A 23,470-nucleotide genomic window follows, 5' to 3' on the forward strand; every position below is an offset into this window, starting at 1 on the left:
GCAAAATATTGATACTAAATTAACTGTCACACTAAAATTGCGACAACAACACTTCTTCGATGTTTTGCATGACTTTCGTTGTTGTGGTATGACAACAATGTGAACAGAGTGGAGCGTCACTAAGAACTGATGGCATTGGTTATGTCATGTTGCCAATCTATGCAAATTTCATCAGCTCACATTTGCAAACGGTGAAAGATAATTGAACGGTCTTATTTTTAATCAATACGAGTATATATTATTATTTCTAAAATTTTTGGCAAGTTAACGTACGGAATTTCTCTTTCCCTTAATAACTCTTAAAGAGCATTTAGGAGTAAAAGGTATAAAAAAGTAAATGATTAATTTGACATAGAGAAGTAATTTTTAATATAGTAAAAATAAAAAAGTGTAAAAATGGGCAACATTATGAGTATAAAGTGAAAGCGATAATAAAATATTTACTGTAGTATTACTATATAGCAGAAGAAAAACAATAAGAAAAAAGAAAAATTTCGTTTTCTTTCTTTCTCTTAACTTATGTTTTTCACCTCAGTTGTGATGAGCTTATGGTTTCATATGATATGAGTAAAATTTTGTTTTTGGATTTTTGAATAATTGCAATTATGTACACATATACTTTTGCAGCAGTGCATCATTTTGAAGTGGTAATTAACCTCTATATCGATTTGAATTAGTACTCGTAAGAATAAAATTTGTTTGCACAATTTTCTTTGCCTACCAAGAATTTATAATCATTAAACCCTTAATTTTTAAACTTAATAGGAACCGATATTATATTTTATTTGTTATGTTTTGAAAATTTAAATTATCGAAGAAACGAATTTCTGACTTAAAATACAGAACCTATTTTACATTTCTGACCTTGAATACATGAAAATTAATTTACTTTTCTTTTGAAGAATTTTGCTGAATTTGGAAGAATTTGTATGTTGAAATATAGAGTTATAAGAACAGAACCTCTACGTCAATAAAATAAAATTTTTCAATCAGTTTATTAATAAAAAATTATTCTTTGCCATCAAACAAAATTGATTGAAATATGTGTATATGTATACATATAAAATAACTTATGTATGTCTTGTACATATAAAATATCGGATTCTTTTAACATGTGATTATTTATTTACGCAAAGTCATAATTTTATTTAAAAATATAAGAGGCTTCTTGTTAAGAAAACAAACATTTATTATTTTTACCTTGCATAAATAAAATTATAATTGATAATACGTCCATTATATGATGATTTATTCATTACTATAAAGTCATAAACTGAAATTCTTTAAATTATCACAATAAAATCAATTCACAATAAAACGAAGAATGTTGTATTGCAAGTTATATATAGAAGGCTATAAATAAGTGTGAGGTGTTTTTTGTTTTTGTTATATAATTAAGCAAAAACAATTTTTTTATTCTTATTAAATTAGTTATTCTCATATAGGTGTTAAATATTGAAATTATTTTAAAAAATACTGGCTATACGTTCATATTTTATGATAAAATCATTCATGCATTTCAACATCAACAAATACGCATACATTTTTTAAATGTATTGTATACTTTTTATTATTTTGTGTTCAATTAAAAAATATCGTATATTTATACTAATTAATTTCAACATGATAATTACGATTTAATTTTAACGTATTTGATTATACGATTAATGTAAACATGTTGTGTTGGTATTACAGTATGTAAGTTTTACATTAGATTTAAGTGTTTATTGTAATTATTATGAAAATAAAATGTTAAAAATAACAAACTTAGAAATTCCAAAGCTTATTATAATGTTAAAAATCATTTCGTTATAATACTCGTATGAAAGAATTTTTGAAAGGTATTATAAATTTATTACTCCGTTTGTAACGCTATGAAAAAGAGGTCGTAGAAATATAGACGGAAGAATAAGTTTTTGATCATCGTCGAATCCTGAGTTGATTTAGCTATGTCCCCCCCGTCCATCCTAGCGATTACTCAAAAGCTCTTTAAGTAGACATCCAAGCTTACCAAGTTTTTATCACTTATTAAGAGTTATTACCAAAAGAAACTTATATTTAATTTGGATTCAGCCAAAGCAGTAGATCGAATAGCTGCAATACAACTCCATAAATAATTTTGAACATTTTTCGAAATCTATAATGCGTATAATATTAATTTTTTTTTTTATAAATAAGTGGGCTTATAGAGTCACTAGTGCAAGAAAATTTAGTTATGATTATATAAGTTCTTGCTATAGCTGCCGTGCCATACAACCAGAAAAATAATTTGTTTATGTATTTAAACATTGCACAAATAAGTATTGTGGCAGGACTACTACAACTATCATAAAATTTCAAAAACAATTTACTTTAAACAAATAACAATATGTACACAAACAGAATACAACCAAGATTTGTAATGGGATTGTTCTGAAATACATTAAGAATATCGCAGAGCTAACAAGATCAATTCTATTTTTTGTTTTCCTAAAAGCTTTTATTTAAATCACAGAACCAATATTTACTTAAGTTAATATTTATATTAATGTGAGTGCGTATAATTTTTATTTGAGTTTTAAATAGGCTAACAAATATTTTAATAATCATTTACATATATCGGAGCCGGAGACAAAACGGTATTTATTCAAAAAATGCATTTTCTTAAGTTTCAAACTTTTTAATACTCCAAATATTCATCTGTAAATTTTAAAAAACACAATTAAATGGGATTGAAATTTACGCGTTTTATCATACAACCTGGTTTAAATTTTGTATTCATTTATGTGTATGTATGTCATATTCAAACGACTGTTAGCAAATTTTCGGAATCGACTTTTTTTTTGAGTTATTTATTTCACTTTTGCTTATGCTAATCTTGTGTTTTATGCTAATTCATATGGAGATATAAAATATTTTATTATATGAAATAAATTATTTTTTAAAATTAATTACAAAACTAAATATTGAGCTTCATTAAAAATTTATTTTTATCTCAAAAATTGCTTCATGAATTCTGTCGAAAATGGTTATAATTGGATCTAAGCTAAGATATTTTACTTTATTCTATAATAGGGTATAATAGAATAGTTTAATTAACACATTTATAAAATACTATGTTTATACTCAATATTTATACATATACTAATATATATGTCTATATATTCAATATAAAAGAATATACTAATATATAGAAATATAATATTATGTATATTTCGTTTTAAATGATTCATCATTCTTAAAATTTCTATGGTATGAGCTTTAAATTAGATTTATTATGTATCCGCACCAAAGAGGGAAATCAATAAAAGTAAAAGTATAGTGTATAATGTATACAAATGTTTTTGCACAAATGTATGCAAGTATATTGTACTAGGAAAAAATAATGTCTTCAAATTTTATGTATATGTATTATGAATTAAATTAAAATATTTGAAGAGAAATTTTTGTAAGCTTTTGGGATCATTTTTTTATTAATTATATATACTTATGTAAGTAGTTAGTTATTTATTAAAATCTGCGCAGTTTCTCAATATGCATATATGTATGTAAATATTTGTACGTAATTTTCTTGAAACTGGCTCTTTGTAAAGCAACTGTTAGTGTTAGTCACACTCAAAACAATTATTTACTAAAGTACATATATAATTTTATAAGTAAATCTAAATAATTTCAAATGATATTTTGTTCAAGATGTTGAAAAACCTCTATGAATTTCAAATCTTTTGAATTTTTTTTGTTCAACAATAACTCTATTAGTCTAGCACAGGCATGGGGAACCTGCGGCCTTAAGGCCGCATGCGGCCTTTTAACTGTTTTTTAGTGGCCTTTGTCCTTAAAAAAATTGATTTCGTAAAAAGCCATGAAATTTCTAACAACGTTTGAATTCAAAATTTACATACATATTTGTTTGAAAACAAACCCATATTAATATTTGAATCCTATGTCCGGGCTTCTTTCAGAATAATTGTATGCCATGCTAGTAAACTTTTTCAATAATTTTAAAAAAAATGCTTTCACACATTTGTTTGAGTTCAAAATTTATTTATTGTTTGAAAACAAACACATATTGATATTTGAATCCTATCAAAATCAAAAATTTAAAAGAAGCTCAAACTTAAAATTATTATAAAAAACAAAAAACAAAAAAAAAAATTATTCTCATTTTTTAAATTGTTTTATGTTATTTTTTATATTCTGACATAATTTTGTTTTCATCAACCTACACAAAGCAAAAATTTATAACCTTTGGACTTTTTTTAAACTTTGCGGCCTGATTGACTTTGCATTGACTAAAATTTGGCCTTATATAGAGAAAAGGTTCCCCATCCCTGGTCTAGCATAATAAATAGTTTACAAAATAAATAATTATTTACACATACATGTGTTATTTACCTTTATTTAAAATTAGCTGCGTATAGCTTGTAATTATGTAAACATTTGTAGTAATATATGTAGTAATATAAATTAGTTGAAGAATTGCAAAACTTTAAGTAACATTTTTTGAATAATTTTTCAATTTTAATGATTTTTTTTTAAATGTTTAATTTAACAAGAAAATTTGAATATTTATAAAGACGGTGTATGATGTTTTGAATATTAATAATTATTGAATGTTACTAAATCGTTTACATTTTAATTAATTATTTTTTCGTATGTATAAGAGTAATTTTAACTTTAAACATTATAAAACATATATAACAGGCGTGTAATGTTAAGCAATGTTATTTAACAAATGATTTTGTAATTCAAAACGAATTTGTTATAATAAAAAATATTTAAATAAAAAAGTGACATGAGTGTGTGTTTCGGAAGTTGAAAATTTAAAAATGATTTTGAAAATTTAATAAATTTTTTTTTGAATTTTCTATAGTTTTTAGGGTTATAATTGGAACAGATTACATTTTCCTTCCATATTTATAGAAAATTTTTTAAAATTATAATTTTGCATACTTCGAGGGGCAAAACGTTAAAAGAGATATATTAAGTAATAATAATATTATTATTCGATATAATAAATTATAAGAGAAATGTTAAGGTAATCGCCTAAATCAGAATTAATAGTTTTAATAAGCCAAACTTAAAAAACTTTAAATGTTGTAAGTAATGTCTTAATTTTCAGTTAAGTTATCTAACGTAGTTTTGATTACGTCTAAGTTACTTAGGCTCTTATTTTTACACAAACAATTTTAAGAAATGATTTATAAATTACGAATAAAAACTGGTCTATCCGCAATTAAATTCATGGAAATTTTGATCTTAGACCACCATAATACTTTTATTTGTATATACATCCGTACTAAAATTATAATGAAGCGGATATATAATTATTTTGTTAAAAAAACTTACATATAAATTCACATTTATAAAGGTTAAACAATAATAAGAAATAAGTCGAATTCAACAAAGAAAATAAACATAATAATAGCAACAATAACAAATGTATAAAAGTTAGTAATGTAAATAATATAACAATAAATTTTACTTTGTATTTTTGCACAATAATAAGCTCCCTCTGAACTCATCTTGAGGAATAAGAAAAAAAATTTCAGTTTTGTTATTTTAATTTTTTTGTTTTTTAAAACAATTAACAATATTTAAGTAACTTGTAACAAAATGGAACAAAATAAATTCTTGTTACTTTGTATTGAATCTAAGAGTGCTTATTACAAAAGCTATATTTGTCAAAATACCATTTTGGTATTTTTACATGCGTAAATTTAAAATCATTTAAAATGTTGTCTCGTCTATTATAAGTACACATTTTGCGAATATTGTATTGAAAGAATTAATTTATGCTTTACTTTTTAAATAATTCTATGCTTATTTGCATAAAGTGATCGGATATGAAATGTGAAATGATAAAGAAAACAAAAGTATAAAGGAAAATTTGTATATTTTATAAAACAAGCTATTGTTAAGTAAAAAATGGCTTCACTTTCGTACACAACTGGATACTAAAATTATGTTTGCAATTGTGTGTCAATTAGGGGACAATAAAAAAATCTGCTTACAACAATTTTAGTATGTAAATCTGTATATAAATTTTTGCTATATATACATATAAGTTTTTACTCTATTTAACTCTATGAATTACATATAAAGAATACAAAAATATGAAAAATAAATTAAGTGCAAGCCTGTCTACATTTGTTCGTACTCTATTCTCTAGAAGCAAATCGAAAGTTGATAAAATAATTTATTCCTCTATGAATCATGTTCGCAGAAAGCATTTCAATTTAACTCAGAAATGATGGGCTGAGATTTAATTCAATATTTTTATATTTGGCATATTATGTTTACTCGATGATACAGGACGGACAGACGAACGAATAAAAACAAATTATGTATAATGCTGTATTCATTTGAATTATTATTTTGATTTGGAAATTGTCAAGACTGTTATTCGAATTAATCAAAAACTGTTTAATTATAAATATGTATATATATATATTAGAAACTATACAGCTTAGAATCCTTAAATATTGCACAAACCAATAGAATAATCCTCAAATAAAAAGTAAACTCCAGCTAAAATTCGGCTTAACTTTAAATTACCAATTTCTGTTTGGCTTAACTTTAAATTAACTAAAGATTAGAATTAATTTTTGAAAAACTCTTCAATTTATTGATGTATTCTTTTACGTTCTTTATCATAGAATACTAATTTTAGAAAATCAGAATTTTTTTGTAACCAAAGATTTAAAACTTTATAACTTCATTTTATTTAAAAATAAGTTTTATGGCATATAAGTACTAAAACACATTTTTAATTGAAATGTAAAGTTTCAGTTTTGAAGTTAAGCCGCTCGCAACACTCGGAATGCAACATAAATCACGTTAAAGTGTAAATATTAATTGATTGAATACTAGTAAATAAAAGATCTATTAGTGACATTCATTTAATTTCCCGGAACACCGGAAAATGACCAATGCAGAAATTTTTTTTGATAATTTTTCAAAATAATTATATTTAATAAATTTATTTTAATTAAATATTTATTACAAAATTATTTTAGTTATTCTTACAATTAAGAACACAAATTTGCTTTATTGTTTCTCACTTTATTCAAATCACATTGTGAACAATTCAAAGTAATTCTTTTGAAAAATGTAAAGAGAAAAATCAATACTTTAACAATATTATAAATTTTTTCATTAATTTTTAAAAACTTTCTAATTTATATTTTACTTAAACAATAGTAGTTATATAAAAAACAACTTGAATAATAACTTTAATATTTTGCTTGATTATCAATCAAAATTACTTTTTAACTACACACTCATATCAGTAATTTGTGATATAGATCATAATGTGTTTGTATTGCTTTATGGTATTTTATTATATAGGGCCATACATATAAAGTTGATATTATATAGAGAAATTCTATATACTTATAAATATTATATTTAATTACCAGTAATTAAGCACACGCAAATATTTTTAATACGAAAATAATTGTAATTTTTAAAAGTGATATCTTTTTTTTTTTTAAATATAATTATTTTTTGTTTTATTTTTTATCGCGTTTGTAAATAATAAAAGATGTGGTCCATTTAGCTCAGTATAGCTTAAAATAATTAGATTGTAAGAATGAAATTTTTATATGAAATTTTTAAATCATATTTGATTTTGTGTCAATTTTTTTCAATATTTTTTGTTAGTGCTTATAATTACAACAAGAAATTATTTCGTAGACCCAGCAATCTGATTAATTCAATTCTGAAACCAGATATTGAATGACTCACATTCTGTTAGGCGCGTCAAGAGGAATACTTTGAACTAATTTGCAGAATAATCTCTATGAGAGGAGCAATTCTGCTTTTATTTTGGAGTTTTTTATTACGTTATTAGTCCCTCAAATTCCTGTTGTATTAACATTGCTAAATTTAATTTGAAGCTAAAATTCTTCAGGTACATATGCATACATGAGTTTTTTTAACTAGAATTTTCATTCAGTAATTTTAAAATAAATATCTTGCGTAACTGTGTATATATGAATACATGTGCATTATAATATGATATATATATGTGTGTATATGCAATATAGTAATAATAAAGAATTCAGCCAAGAAATTTAAATAGTAGCATTCAATAGCCTATTTATTAAACTAAGGGAAATATATTAAACTTGAACTTGAATTTTAGTTAAACTTCATTTAAGTTTGAAAATTATTCAGCTATGTTAGTTGAACAGTTGACCAACTTCGATTATTGTATTAACTTCAATCCTAATGCAACTCAACTTGATGCTTTAAAGGAAACAATTAATTGTTTACTTTGCCCATACATAATTGTCTTAATTAATTTTTTTGCCCCTCAATTTACACAAGTTTCATTAAATATATTTCAATTTTTATTTTATCAATATCCTTTAATATACGAACACAATAATTAAATTCAATAATTTCAATTTCTAAACTTTTTTTTCTCGCATCATTTTATTTCAATTTTCATTCAAATAAAAATTTTGAGATTTTTAAGAAAAAGTTGAAAAACAAAAAAAAATTTGTTGTTTTTTTTTTATTTTTATTCAATAGTTCCGGCTCATTAATTTACCGTACAGAGTAGAGCTACTTTCAAGCATACAACGTTTAAAAGAAGAAAAACAAAACATAGTAAAAAAAAAACTAAAATTATAAATCAGTTTCACTTTGCAAATCCCTTTTCATAACGTAATTTCTCCGCGTATGATTATTTTATTATCGCGAAAATTTCTTATTTTTAAAGGCGTTTCAATTATTTTCGTTTTGAAATTTTTTTCGATTAGTCATTACATATGTTGACCCAGTTTAATTCTTCTATATTTTATATATATTTAGTTTTACATATTAATGTATGTATATATATACTGTACATATGTATATATATATACTGTCTGCGGATGATCAAGGAAACACCAACATGTTGTTGAAAATTCCAGTTAAATAATTGCATCTACTTAAAATTGCACAAAAAATTCCTCATATTTATTGTTGCATTTTGTACGTTTTTTTTTAGTTTTTTTTTTTAATTTTTAGCATATTTAGAAATTTTATTGAAAAAAAAATGTGCTTGTTAGTTAAATTTTGTCATTCTGTCCACTCGTCGGTTTTTAAAACTTCTACACAATTTTTAAGATAAAAAGCTGAAATTTTAGAAATGTAATAAACAAATGAAGTTTTATAAGAAATTCTGTCTATTTTCCTAGCAAAAAAAAAATATTTACCTATATCTGCTTCTAAAAGCTATTTAGTCACAGAAAGATCAGGAGAGTATGTCGCATGAAAACCACAAACATTTTTAAATTTTGTGCAGGCAAAAAAATTAAGCCAACTCTAGACTCTATTGCAAAACAGAGAATTGAAAAAAGAAGTAACTATTGAAATAACAAAATAGCTGTTAAATTCTTTCTTCGAATTTTTGACATCTTTTATTCTTAGACGCTAAGTTTTGCAAGACTGTAAAATTTAACTTAAAGTTTCAAAGTTTTGGATATCTAAGAAATGTAAGATTTTACAGTTTCTATATTTCTTTCTTCCTTTCCAAGTTATCTGCTCTCAAGATTGGATAAATTTTTTAATTTTTGGAAAATTGCTATTTTAGAAACCGCATTTGTTTAGAATTTTTTTTATTTTAAATATTCGTAGAAGGCACATTTTATATAATGAATTTTATATTTTATTAATACTTAATAATTTCTTGTTTTTTCTTTTTATTTTTTTATTTTAGTTTTCACAGCTATTTCATAATTACACACATATTAGAGAGTTAATTTTCACTTTTGAAATATATTGAAAGATTGTATCGTTTCTTCTTTTTTCGTTTTTCTGTGCAAATATGAGTTTTCGCTATTTTAATTGTGAAACGATGTTTAAAGTGGCTGACCGGCCACATTATAAAAAAAAATTGTAAGAAAGTTGAAATTATAAATTTATAGATTTCTTTTTCTTCTTAATGTAATTTTATAATAAAATTAATTACTCACATGTATTTATATATAACTATATATATATTTATTAAGTTGAATTTGTTTGCTAATTACAAGCTAATTATATTGCAAGCGATTAATTAATTTGATAATTTTTTTTCTTATTCAAATGAAAATGCCGTTTATTCATAAAATATATTTCTTATTCGATTGTTAGCAAAATTTATAATGAAGCTTTTAATAATGATTTACATAGGGTTTTCTGGAGTTTTAAATGGAAAATTTTTTTATGTCCCAATTTTAATTCTCTAATTAAGTATTTAATTTCAATTGCATATATGAGAATTGAGAATTTCATAACTTGCAAAAATTTCAAAATTTAAAATAAAATTTTTTAAATAATTTTTGTAAAACAGTTTGTTTTACTCTTTTAACTGGTTGTGTGTAAAAATTAAGTCGAACTAGGAAATTTTAAAATTGTTATTGGAGAAATTGTGATATATTATAATATTAGTACTTCACCAGCACAAAAGTACTTCACTAATTAAGTATAAGATTATAAACACAATATATGTTTCTAAAATTGTTATTACAAAAGTCGAGTTCCATTAAAGTTTATATGAAAAATAATGAAAATTTAAGGCATTATTCAGTACCTTGGAGGCATTCAAAAACATTAATTAAAATCATAATCGTCATTTTGAATAATTTGATTTGTCATTTAGCTAGATACTTGTATTTATAAAAACTCTTGAGTTTTTTTTTAAATCGAGTTAATAGTTCTTTACATAAATTGTACAGGAAACACTTGATTTTGTTCTTGGCCCTTTTTCTTGCACCATATTATTTTAAAGATGTGGCAGACAAATCCCAAATTAAAGTTATTTTAGCTCTCACAATTATGTTAAATTTACTCCTATATGTACATTACTGCTATATATAATACTTTACTACCGCTATGCGGTCATAAAGGATAGAAAATGGAAAAAAATAATTTTAATTATATTAATTAAATTTAAATGATTTCAATCCTGCTTTTACCACAATAAGAAAGTATTTTAGTCACAGATTGAGAATGGTGATAGTATTCTATACCACTGTACTATAAGCTATTGCGATTTATTTTTGTAAATTATGTTGTAATCATAATAAGTTTTAATAAATATTTTAATAACAGCAGAATTTAATAACAGAAAATAAAAAATTACTCAAAATTTTTGTATTGAAAATCTCATTAACAAAAGACTTAAGAAATGAACTTTTTTCATAAATTATAACTTTCTTTCATATTTACCTAAAATTTTTTATATTTATAAGAGTATTGTGGGTGCTTATTTGCTTGTTCTTAAATAGAAAGCGAGTAATATTTTCAAAATTTATAATTAATTGTGTATACGTCCATATTATATTAACGTACAATATACTTTTTAAAATGGCATGTGTTAAACTGTTAAGAGTAATTTTCTTTTATCTTTTTTTTTTTTTTGAAAATCAAGTTTTCACACGCGATAATATTTAAGTTCTTTAATTATTTATTCTCTTTTGGTATATTAATTGCAAATACGTTTCTGTATGTTTGTATGTGTAATAGTATGTATTCTGTTTCTATATTTATTCTGCATTTCATTCACAGTAAAGGGAAAGAAATGATTTGATGCTTAATTAATTACAATTAGTATTCAAATTAATGCATTAATAACTATTTGGAATAAATATTTTTCATTTATGTCATGTTTTTTTACTTATAAACATTTAATTTCGCTAAATAACATTCGGCAATTCGTTGATAATATTCAATTTCAATTCAAATTTCATGTAAACTTAAATTGTAATGTAAAAAAGGTTCTATTTGTAAAAGTATGGTTGAAACCCTCTAAAATTTATTTAATTAATTTTTAAGTTATTATTTGATTTGAAATTCAAAAGTTTTTCTATTATTTGCTCAAAGAAATTTGTCATTCAATTATGGAAATTTAATAATATTGTTATTTGCTACATACTATGTATGGTTTAGACATCAAACATTCTTTATCATACATTTTGTTTGAGAATTGACATGCTAATCAACAGATGTCGTTATGTCAAATTGCCAAAAGTTATGAATATTCCTTAAGTATATATGTAAGTTTTGACCTAGTGTAGTGTTGCAATTAAATTATATCGTTATTAAAAATTTAGGATTTTTAATTATACATTAGGAATTTTTTTATTAAGAGCATATTACACATTAACATACATATATATGTATAATAAATGCAACACAAAATTTGACATAATTTCAAAGAAAACATTCTTCCTATTTAACATCATTGGTAAATAATTCGTGAGTAAGTGCAATTTAATAAATTAATTGCAATCAGAGCAAAATTTTTTTCTATAAAAATTTCAAGTAAAAATTTTTTGGACATGTGCATGTGCAAAAATATGCGAAAAAATGCATGAAATTTTTTTTATATTTAATTTATTGAATTTTTGATTGTGTAATCGTAATGCGTTACTATATTTATTCTGCATTTCATTTACGGTGAAGCAAAAACAAGTGATTTGTAATATTTTAATTTAATTGTGTTAATTTACAATAACTTGTGTATATGCCACACAAAATTAATGAAAATTTCTGCAAAATATTTTTAAAATTTCCAAAAAGAGTTGCAAATTATATACAAAGGAAAGTATAATTTAATAAAAATTTTATACTTATAATTATATTTTATAATTAATAAGAAAAAAATTACCTATAATATGGAAAATTGTTTTTGTGTATCCAATTTAATTAAAAAATATTTTTCTCTTCAATTTTGTAATAAAAAAAATAATTTTATTTATTTTTAGTATCCGAAACGAATTCTAATTTACTCACTTAATTTTTTTAATTTCCTCCACTGTTTTCTAATTTTTTATTTCACTTTTTTTTGTATATTTTTTTTATTATAATTTATAATTTTTTATTTTCTTTACTTCTGCAATATTTTCCAAATTAAATTTAATGAAAATACGATGATCACTTTAATTTATAAACATTAATTAAGAAATTTTTCACATATACAACAAACAATGTATAAATATGTACATATATATGATTATATAAAATTACAATATTAAACAGATTTACATAAATATTTTAAGTAGATGTTAAAAAATTTATGCAAATTATGTACAATACCACAGAAGAGCAAAATCACTAAGTGAAGAACAAGATCACTAAAATGTTAATTGAGTTTTGATCAAATCAGAGATGTTGTAAAGCTGCACTGCGGTACCTACTGTAATATAATAGTGAAAAAAAATTAAAATTTTATGATACTAGAATTTTTGATTAACGAATTGCAATTCTTATGGTAATTATTTTGCACGACGTCCAACCGAAATAAACAAAGTAAAATTTATTTAAATTTATTTTTGAATTCCTTTTACTTTTTATCAATAAATTTTTTAAATATTTTCTTCTTTTTTTTTAATTTTTAATTTCAAATTTAAATTTTAATTCATTATCATTCCTAATTGATAAAATATCACTTTAAATTTTTTTTTATATATATATTTTTTTTAATTTTTATTTCGCCCGAGTGTATTACTGAATAAACTCAAACCGTATAAACGAATATTAAAATGTACAAAAAAAAATTTTCTTTTATTAAAATGCGATTTCACTTTACTTTCAAGCGAAAACTTCACCTGAAAATGTGAAAAATGAAAACAGAAAAAAATCAACACAAGCAGAATAAAAAAAAAATTGATTTTAAATCGTTTTGAAACAGAAATCGAAATTTGCTTTCAACGCTCTTTAAAAACAAAAAAAAAAAAATAATAAAACATAGACACAAACACAGAGAAAAAAAAAACTTTAAAACAGTTGCAAATGTTTTTTTTTTGTTTTTATATAAATAAAAATAAACAACAAAAAAAAAAAACTCGCACACCTTTCGTCTTTATGCCGTATGTTCCAACACAGGTATGGTAAAAATTAAGAAATTGAATGAAATTTCTTGAATACTATCAATAAATTGTAGTTTACGGGTTCAAAACGAGACACAAGCGTTTTCGTTAAAAGTTTAAAACATACTGAAAAAATATTTTGTAAAGTATTTTTTTTTTAATTTGATCAAGTTTAGTGTAGTAACGGTATAACATGATTCAAAACAAAAAATAACAAAATACGAAATATAAAATGAGGGAAAGAGAAGGAAAAAAAACAAAATTTTTAAAAGCTTTTTTAACATCCCTTCCATTTCCATTTATCTTTTGCAGATTTTTTTTTATAATTTTTTCTTCTCTTCTTTATTTTTTTTTTTGAGTATTCTTTTTTACACCTTTAGTTTTTTTAATTTACCAAATTTTTTGCTGTTGTTATTTTTATTTACTTATGCTCTAAAACAATAAAAATTATTATTAAAAAAGTGTTTAAACAAATCTTGTAAAAAAATTACCAAGAAAAGACTAAAAATTTTGGGGAAAAAAAAACTCTCGCATATTCTCGCTTATATACGTCTTAAGTTGGAACGCTTAACATTCTTTAATAGAATAATTAGTGAAAAATAAGCCCAAACTAGATTTTCTAGTTTAAAACTTTCAGTTGTTTTTTGGAGAAAAAGAGACACTGTCCGAATATGTGTAGACGCAACTACCAAATTGGTGATTTTTCACTTAAACTATCAAAAGGAAATATGCTACTTTACTTAAAAATAAAGAATATACAACATACTTATGTACACGTTGGTTATGTGATGACCACTTACATTGATGTGATCAGCACATAGCCGACCAAAATGTGCTTTCTGTAGTTTTGCGAAAGTGCCCTAAAAGATTATGAAAATACCCTTTAAACATTTCTTTCAAATTTTAAAGACTATTAAGATTTTAGTTAACAACATGTGTGTGTATCTAGAAAAATATAAAATTGGTTCTTACTAAAGAGATCTTGAAAATATAAAAAAAACTCGGAGATTGTAAAATTATTTCTTAAAAAAAATTTTCAACAACACAGGATTTTTCATATAAGGTGACAAATAATTTCAGGATTCTTTGATTAATTTTCAGCAAAAAATTGTATGGCTCGGGAGGAAGTAATGCTGATATACTGGTGTTCGTGCTATACAGTCTTTGGAAGTTATTTGTCACCTTATGCGAAACAAACGCTTTATATAGGTACATGTACATACCTATTACTATATACATATATAAATTGGCGGTTCCCGCTCACCACAACTTATTTCTATTCTAACTATTTCAATATTATACCTAATAATCGTTGCAAATTAGTACTATTAAAGTTAAGTGACATACATACATATAGTGGTTAACTTGCTTAAATAATACCAGTAAAATTAATTTCTTATCTAAAAAGCTCCAAAAATCGAAAATCAAAAAAAAACTTTAACACACTTTTCTTATCACAGTTAAACATTATAATCAAATATTGCGTTATTAATTTACAAAAATTGCTTTATCTTTAAATTATGCATTAGATATGTATAATATGTATGTGCAAACATATGTATGTACATAGTTAATGAGCACAAAACAAAAAAGTTTAATGTATTTTCGTGTGCATATATACAAAATGATAACGGAATTGAAATTAGGCAATTTTGAAGTTGTTAAAAAAATGCATACTTTTAGTATTGAAATTTTCATATGCGTATGTATGTATTTTACATGAATATATTCAAAGACCCTGGTGAGCGCAAACAATATACGTACATACATACTTAAGCCATGTATTCGAATTTGCATATTAAAAATGCTGCATCAACAATGGCTTCCATATTTTTCATTAAAAAAAAAAAAATTAAAGATAAACTGTAAATATGAGCAAAAAAATTTAAGCGAATTTTTTTCTTTAAACCACGACATAATTTTATATTATTTTAATTTTTTTTTTGGTATAGTTAATTTTTTTGCATATCATCATCTTCTTGTTACCAAAATGGACCACATCCAAATTGAGTAAACAAATTGAGAAATCAAACGGTTTTTTAGCATAAAAAAATTTATTTATTACGTACATACATACGTACATACAGAATTACTATTAAAATAAACAAAAAAATCGATTATGACAACAAGATTCGGAAAAAGAGTTGACGCTGAGTGTTTTAAAGTTATACAAGAGTGTATAATTTGTTTCATTTATAAAGTGTAGGTGGCGTTTTAAAAAAGATCAAAATTAATTTTAGTGTAATTTATTTTTTTTTTGTGAAATTTTATGGAAAACACGCAAGCACTTTAAATGAAAGTTTAACTTAAATTCTGAAAAAAAGAGATTCAGTTTAAAAAAGTTCAGTTTAATAAAGGCAGTAACTATCGGCAATTGTTGATGAGGCAATACTTTTTTACTCTTAAAATATTGATTTGGAAACAAAACGTTAATAATTTAAAAATATTTATTTGGAAATTTATTTGATTTTTCTTAAAATTTAGATTGATTAATCAATAAATTTGTCAAGTTTCTGTAGCAACAAAAGTCAAAACACTAATGCACCATCTTAATTTAAAAAATTTTTAAAAAAATAAGGGCGGTTTGAGCAATAGGGCCGTGATGTTTTTTTTGTTTATTAGACCTGTCATTAGTGGGGAGCTTTAACCCAACCTCAAACACACCTAGATGGTCTTAAACTCTTAAAACTAGTGAAACTGACTAACCATTAGTTATACTCTATGGTGTTTTTGTGTTCATATTTCGAGAAGGAAAGTGCTCTCAGCACTAGACCTTGTTCATTTCAGTCTTTCTGTCCTAATCCTTTGTCCTAAAAGTAGAGAGGTCACAATATTTACATGCTGTTTTAAACGCCCTCTGTGTTATATGGCAAAGCTCCTTATTTCTGCACTTACTCTAAGACACCCAAATATCACTATTGCACATATACCAGTGAGCAGCCGCCATATTACGAAGCACCTTGTTCTTGAAAATCTGTATCTGTTTGAGGTGCGTTCGCAACAACCCCATAGCTGTAAACCATATGTCCATATAGATTTTATTTTTTAGAAGTTTTCTCCTCACGTTATTAAACAAGAAGTTGAATTCCCATATCCTAAACTGAATAAATAAAACCTTACTATGTACTCTAATATTTTTTTCATTAATCAACTATCGATATTAGCATTGTTAAAATAAGTTGGAATAATTCTAATGCACATTATTGCCACATTATTTTCCAGTTTGCTATAGATTTTGTAATGGCTTGTTTTAAATTGTAAATTAAAGGTTTTTAACTCCAATTTTATTAATTTCCAATATGAAAACTGCATGAGAACTTGAAAAATCTAAATAACAAGAAAAAATGAATTGTGACATCTCTTGATAAACATCTTATAGTTTAAGTAAAAAACAAACATGTAAGTAATTTTTTTTTTGTGCTCACAGCTTGTTTTTATCAATATTTAACAAAACAAAAAAAAAACAAATTAATCAAGGTAGTTAAAACAAAAAAAAATTAAAAGTTTTTTTCGTAGCTTTGTTATAAACATTTTGTTATTTTTTGTTGATTTCAAATAGATATTTTGGATTGGTACTTCTGTATGTTGGTTGTTTTAACCAAAAAATTATTTATGATAGTCAATCTAGCTGCTTGATGAAAAAATTTGTTTAAACCTTTCAATTTTACTTAAAACTTGCTTATAATAAATGTTTATACTCGTATTAACGAATACCGTTTGCAGGATATTATAAATTTGCCTTTCCATTTGTAATACTAAGAAATTTGCTATATGGCAGTAACCCTATTTAATTTGGATCCAATCGAAGAAGCGACTCAAGTATATAAAACAGGCGCTATACAGTTTCCAAAATAATTAAGTAATATCTAAGAAACTACAGAGACTAAAGAATTCAAATTTTATATGAAAGAGTCCGATAAAATAGCCACTGTTCCGATAAAATTTGGTTATAATTGTATAAACCCTTATAAGAGCTGCCATAGAACTTCAAAAGTTAACGAGTCATTTTGTCGTAAACTGCAAAATGAAATGAATTCAAATTTTGCCTTAAGAGTTTAAAAACTGCGCCACTTTCCAACAAAATTTGGTTAGGATTAATATAGATTAAATATAGATATTTACAAGATTTCTAAAGCAATTTTAAAAATTTCAAAGGGTTGCAGTATTAAAATTTCACTAGAATACTGACCAAAATGTTAACAGGAACAAAACTTTTTTATCACAAAACTCTTAAAAACATTCATACCGTCGGTTAAGAAGCAGAAAGCATTAAGTCAGGAAACTGTGTTTTGAGTAAATGCAATTTGAAAAAATCGTAAAATTGTAAAACTAATCAATTAGTGCAATGGGGTTGGTCTCTTTTATTTCTGGATTTATAAACTATATCCTGGATTTGCATGATTTTTTGCCACAACAAAGATTATATTATTCTGATTTAATTCATCTATATGAAATCCGAATTCTCAAAAAATGCACTTAGTGCTTTCTGCCTTTTAACCGACGACACTGTGATATCACGGAGTTGACACGGTTAACTCATTTTTCTTTGTTTTATATTAATTTTATAATAAGGTAATTTGAACATTTTATATAATGTGAAAAAAAGTGACGATAAAAGACGTGTAAATTTAAATACTTGCGACATTATCTTAAGGTACAATATCGAGTAACAATGAAGCGCCACCAAAAATGACTTTTCAATTTGTACGCCTTTAGTTTTTTGATAAAATCAAATTGTACGTCTAGCTTAATATCTTATAATTTTTGCAATAAAATATTGAACTGATATGGTTATCAGTTTCACTCTTTCAATTTGTGCGTCCGTATGTCAAAGCAAACAGTTGAAAATTATCTTTTTAAAATATTTTAAAATATCATATTTAATCACGCGTGTTTAAATATTTTCCAATATGTTTTATATATTAAATGTTAAAGATGTTCCATCACCACAAGTGATGATTTTTCTAACACAATGTGAAGGATAATTACAAATACAGTAATACCATGTGTTACGTACGCCCGTTTTACGTACCCTCGCACTTACGTACATCTCATTTTTGTCCCCAATTGCCCATTATACATACAATGATTCACACTTACGTACAAGTACATTTTTTCTGGTTTTGAAATTTATGGAAAAAAGGCAGTATTAAAGGGAGGTAACTTGGACTGGTCTGGCGGCATTCTCAAACATTCCTCTCCCGGGGCTAATCCAAGCTCCAGTGTTCTGAGCTCTCGCGTAACAATTACAATATTATTTATATTTAAATTATGTATTGATGAATTTTGAAGTTTATGTTTTATATTTCAGTTTTGTTTGATATTTATATATGTATATGAATTTGTTTTTTGTTTTGTTTTTTTAATACACGTTAAGTGTTAAATATAGTATAAAAACGTATGAAATAAAAGTATAAAACTGCATACATAATATCCCTCTTTTTCTTTTTATTTATATATTTATTGTTTTAGTTTGTTTCAAACATATTATTCATCAATAAAGTAGTAGATTCATTCTACGTACATTTTTGTATTACGTACACGCTCCGGTCCCAAAGGGTACGTAAGTGCGGGGTATTACTGTATTTCTTATATAGCAATGTTACTGCAAATAAAAATAATATGTATACATACTTGTATATTGGATTATATTGGAAATTTTCTTAATATTACATGTTTCGTATCGTATACAAAAATCAAAGTTCATTGAATTTACAAATAAAATAAAGTCTGAATACTTATATATTTTATTCTAGAAACCCCATGTTTTTGGACTCATAATCTCATAAAATATTTCTTTTATAATATACACAGAAAACTTCAAATATATGGGTGGAATGATAATAAAAATCTAGGAAGCAAAACATCAAAACTATAACAAATTATAATAAATATTTTAACCTTAGATTGGATTAATTTATTTTATATATTAAAGTACTGATAAAATGAAAAATGTAAATAAACTTAAAATTATATTTTTTTATAGTTTTCTATTCTATTCTATATATAATATATTTGTTTTTCTTTTTAAAATATTTAATTTTATTTTATTGTTTTGAATTTGATAAGAAAATTAAATTATAACTAAAAATATACTTAATATAGTGTGAGGCTTGCATGTATATAAAAAATATTAATAATATGTCTTCAAAACAAAATTAAATAAATCATGTTTACATGTAAGCACCATAGAAACCTACCCCCTAATACGTAATTGCGAAAGAGCCAAAATATCAGTCAAAATTTTAAAATTAAACACTTCAAAACTTCAACATTTATATTGATTTGTTATGTATATGTACACAACAATATCTCAAAATTTTAAACAGTAACGAATACATTTTTTGCAAAAAAACTGCATAAATTCGAAATTTAATTATGTATGAAAGTAATTATTAATCTTATTAATTAACACTCTCACCCACTACTCTCATATAATCAATCTTTCTCAATTCACTCTTAATTTACACATTCTCACAAATTCTCACTTCATATTACTTAATAAATTTCCATATATAATTCAGAACAAGAGAAAATTATAGAAAGCTTTAATAGAACTTAAATATACTCGTATACATAGATACACTTGCATTGCATTCATACAAAATTATAATCTAAATTGCACAGTTTTATGTTGATTATAATAATTATGACTTAATACATAATACTGTACTAAGTATAGTACCTCATTCAATAGTATAACTATAATATTTTTGTATAAAAGTTGGTACAAACAAACATTAATGTGAATATTATCACATTTTATTTAACGCTTATAAGTTTATAAGCCATGTAATTTTTAGAATATTAAGTTCTAGTAGTCTAGCTTTCATTTATACTACTTATTTATTATATTCTGTAAAAAAAACGAATAAATTCTATGTAAATATTAAATAAATTGTATACAATTAAAATATGAATGTGTTGGACACAAACAAACTTTTATTATTGTTTTCTTTTTTTTTTCACATTTTCCAAAAGTTTAAAATGTTTATACTACAAACAAAAACACATATACATACATATATATATGTAAAATTGTTGTTTTTAAAAAGCTATCAGCTTTTTTATTCGTGATCTCTATAAAAATTCGATCAGTTCTAAATTAACTTTCAATATAATAACTTTAAAAATGTTTCAATTTTAAAAAACAAAAATTTTTAATATAAAAGTAAAAGTTCGAATTATTACGATATGCTAGTTTAGAAAGTAAAAATTAAATAAACAACATTAGCGGCTTTTCTTTTTAGCGGCTATTTTGGTAAACTATTTGCGATAAACTAAAAATTTTCATACACAAAATTCATATAAAAGGTTGAAATTTAAGAAGACAGTAATAATTGTAGTAATAACAACAAAAATACGTTGATCTAAATACAATAATATACTTACATACTATTGAAATTCAAAAGGAATATCCCAGAATTTAATTAAATCTACGTTCTGATACATGAAAATAAATAAAGAGTGATGCAAATTCTATTTAAACGTTTTTAACATTGTGGAATGGAAAAATACTGAGCTTTATTACAACTATTTGATTTCTCATATTACAATAATAATAAAAACAGCATTATAAATATTTATAAACTTTAATAATATAAATTGGATATAAAAAAGAAAAATATTTGAATTATAAAAGGTGGCTGCTTACATATTTGAAATATAGAAATGACAATTTAAAAATTGAATTGAAAATTCAGTTAAATAAAATTTAATTTATTACAATTAAAAATTATAATAAAAATTAAATTCAAACGAAAAAAATAAAGCAATTTAGTGATTTAATAAAAATTAACATAAAAATAAAGAAAAAGAACTAAGTATAAACTTTAAAATTAAAAAAAATAATTAAAAATTAATTAATATAAATTTTAATGATCATTTAATAAACAATAAATATTTTAATAAAATTTAAAAAAAAACACACACACATAATATAAAAATGCCAAAAGAAAGTGATTTTTATTTAAGTGGTAATCCACCAAATACAGCAACAGCAACACCACCTTTTTGTAATTGTGAATTTCCACGTAATATTGATGTTTTAAATAATAAAAATATTCATGATTTATATAATTGTAAATGTATTGAAAATGGTTATTTAAATAAATATAAAGAATGGATATGGGATAAAAATGTTACTGATTCTGATACATATATTAATGGTCCTGATATTACATTTCATCCAATATATAGTCAAGGTACATCATTTGTAAGAGGTGAAAAAATTTTAAAACCAAATTATATACATTATTGGGAAATGCAAATAATAACAACACCATCTGGTACAGATGAAATGTTTGGTATTGGTACAGATAAAATTGATTTAAATAAATATAAATATCGTTTTGTAAGCGGTTTAGGTAGAACAAATCAATCATGGGGTTTTTCATATCGTGGCCTTAAAACACATAAAGGAATTGCATTAAATTATGGTAAAACAATAACACAAGGTTGTATTGTTGGTATTTATTTAGATTTATATCGTGGTCATTTAGAATTTTATTTAAATCGTAAACCACTTGGTATTGCATTTACAAATATACCAAAAGATATTAATTTATATCCAATGGTATGTTCAACATCATCACGTTGTGCAATTAGATTAATTAATTCAATATCACAACCGGTTACATTACAATTTTTGGCAATGCATAAAATATCAAAAAGATCAGATTTATTAGATGAATTAAAAAAAATGCCTGGTTTAAAACCGATATTAAATGAATATTGGTTTTTGATACCAATAACAGATGAAAAATTACCAAGAAATCGTTTAAAGAAATTTGAATTTTCATTATTGGGTGATGAATATAGAATATTTGCAAATAAAAGAACAAAAAAATCAAAATTAAGAAAAGAATATGATGATGATTTAGATATTAAGGACACATATACAAAAGTTAAAATACCGAAATCAATAAAGGAACAAGATGATGGCGATGATGAACTTAATAAAAATAAAATAGCATCACTTTGTTAATAATAAAAGTTGAATGAAATATTTTAATTTTACGATATTATGACTGTAAATTTATTTTTTTGTTATTTTTAATTTTTTCATAATTACATTTTGTTATCATTTACATTTGATTTTTTTTTATATATAAATTTTTTAGTAATAATTTAGTATATGTGTTCAAAGAAGAAATTGTACAAAATATAAAATTAAAATATTAAATTTTATTATCAATTATAAGAATTTTTATTCTTCCTACTTCATTTAAAATTATTTTAATTGTTTTATTTATGTTAATCGGAATTGTTGGCATCTTAAGTATAAAACATATGGTGTTTACACCGCAAATACCACACATTTGGACATATCAGGCGTACAACAAAAGAAAAATCAAAATTTGATAATAAATTTTTTATTCTAATCTAAATTTGTCTAGCGATCAAAAATGAAGTCTGCTTGTGATTAATAATTTTTTTTTTCCTCATTCTATGTGAAATTGATAATGTAACCTCAAAGCTACTGTTTTCGAGCAGAATTATCTCGAAAACGAAAATTTTAAATGGAAACAATTTTTATTTTGTTTTTTTTTTTTTTGCTTTTGAATTTCATTAATTTTGGAATTTGAACTTAAAATTTGTATTTTGAAAAAAAGGAATAAATCATTAAATTTCAAAATATTTAT

General features: G+C 23.6%; 2 protein-coding genes across 7 annotated transcripts in view; one reads left to right on the forward strand and one right to left on the reverse strand.

Moving 5' to 3' along the window:
* The window catches only part of LOC129605792 (uncharacterized), a 45,048-nt gene extending 31,107 nt beyond the window's left edge, over window positions 1-13,941 (reverse strand). The window contains exons 1-2 of one of the 6 annotated variants that reach the window (XM_055515734.1): window positions 13,811-13,941; window positions 12,626-12,894 (exon numbers count right to left, since the gene is read on the reverse strand). The gene's annotated coding sequence lies outside the window, so the exon portion shown is untranslated. Of the gene's footprint in view, window positions 1-12,625; window positions 12,895-13,053; window positions 13,283-13,810 lie in introns of those variants that run through there. The other 5 variants (XM_055515735.1, XM_055515737.1, XM_055515738.1 and 2 more) reach the window with 5 other exon arrangements.
* A 7,084-nt stretch (window positions 13,942-21,025) lies between these two features.
* LOC129605791 (SPRY domain-containing SOCS box protein 3-like) lies at window positions 21,026-22,917 on the forward strand. The gene has a single exon (XM_055515733.1). It carries the CDS (start codon window positions 21,772-21,774, stop codon window positions 22,810-22,812), a length of 1,041 nt encoding a protein of 346 aa, XP_055371708.1. The 5' UTR covers window positions 21,026-21,771; the 3' UTR covers window positions 22,813-22,917.
* Window positions 22,918-23,470: the final 553 nt, after the last annotated feature.

Source organism: Condylostylus longicornis, unplaced genomic scaffold (genome assembly GCF_029603195.1).
Source record: "Condylostylus longicornis isolate FDR11 unplaced genomic scaffold, ASM2960319v2 ptg000014l, whole genome shotgun sequence".
Lineage (NCBI taxonomy): Eukaryota > Metazoa > Arthropoda > Insecta > Diptera > Dolichopodidae > Condylostylus > Condylostylus longicornis.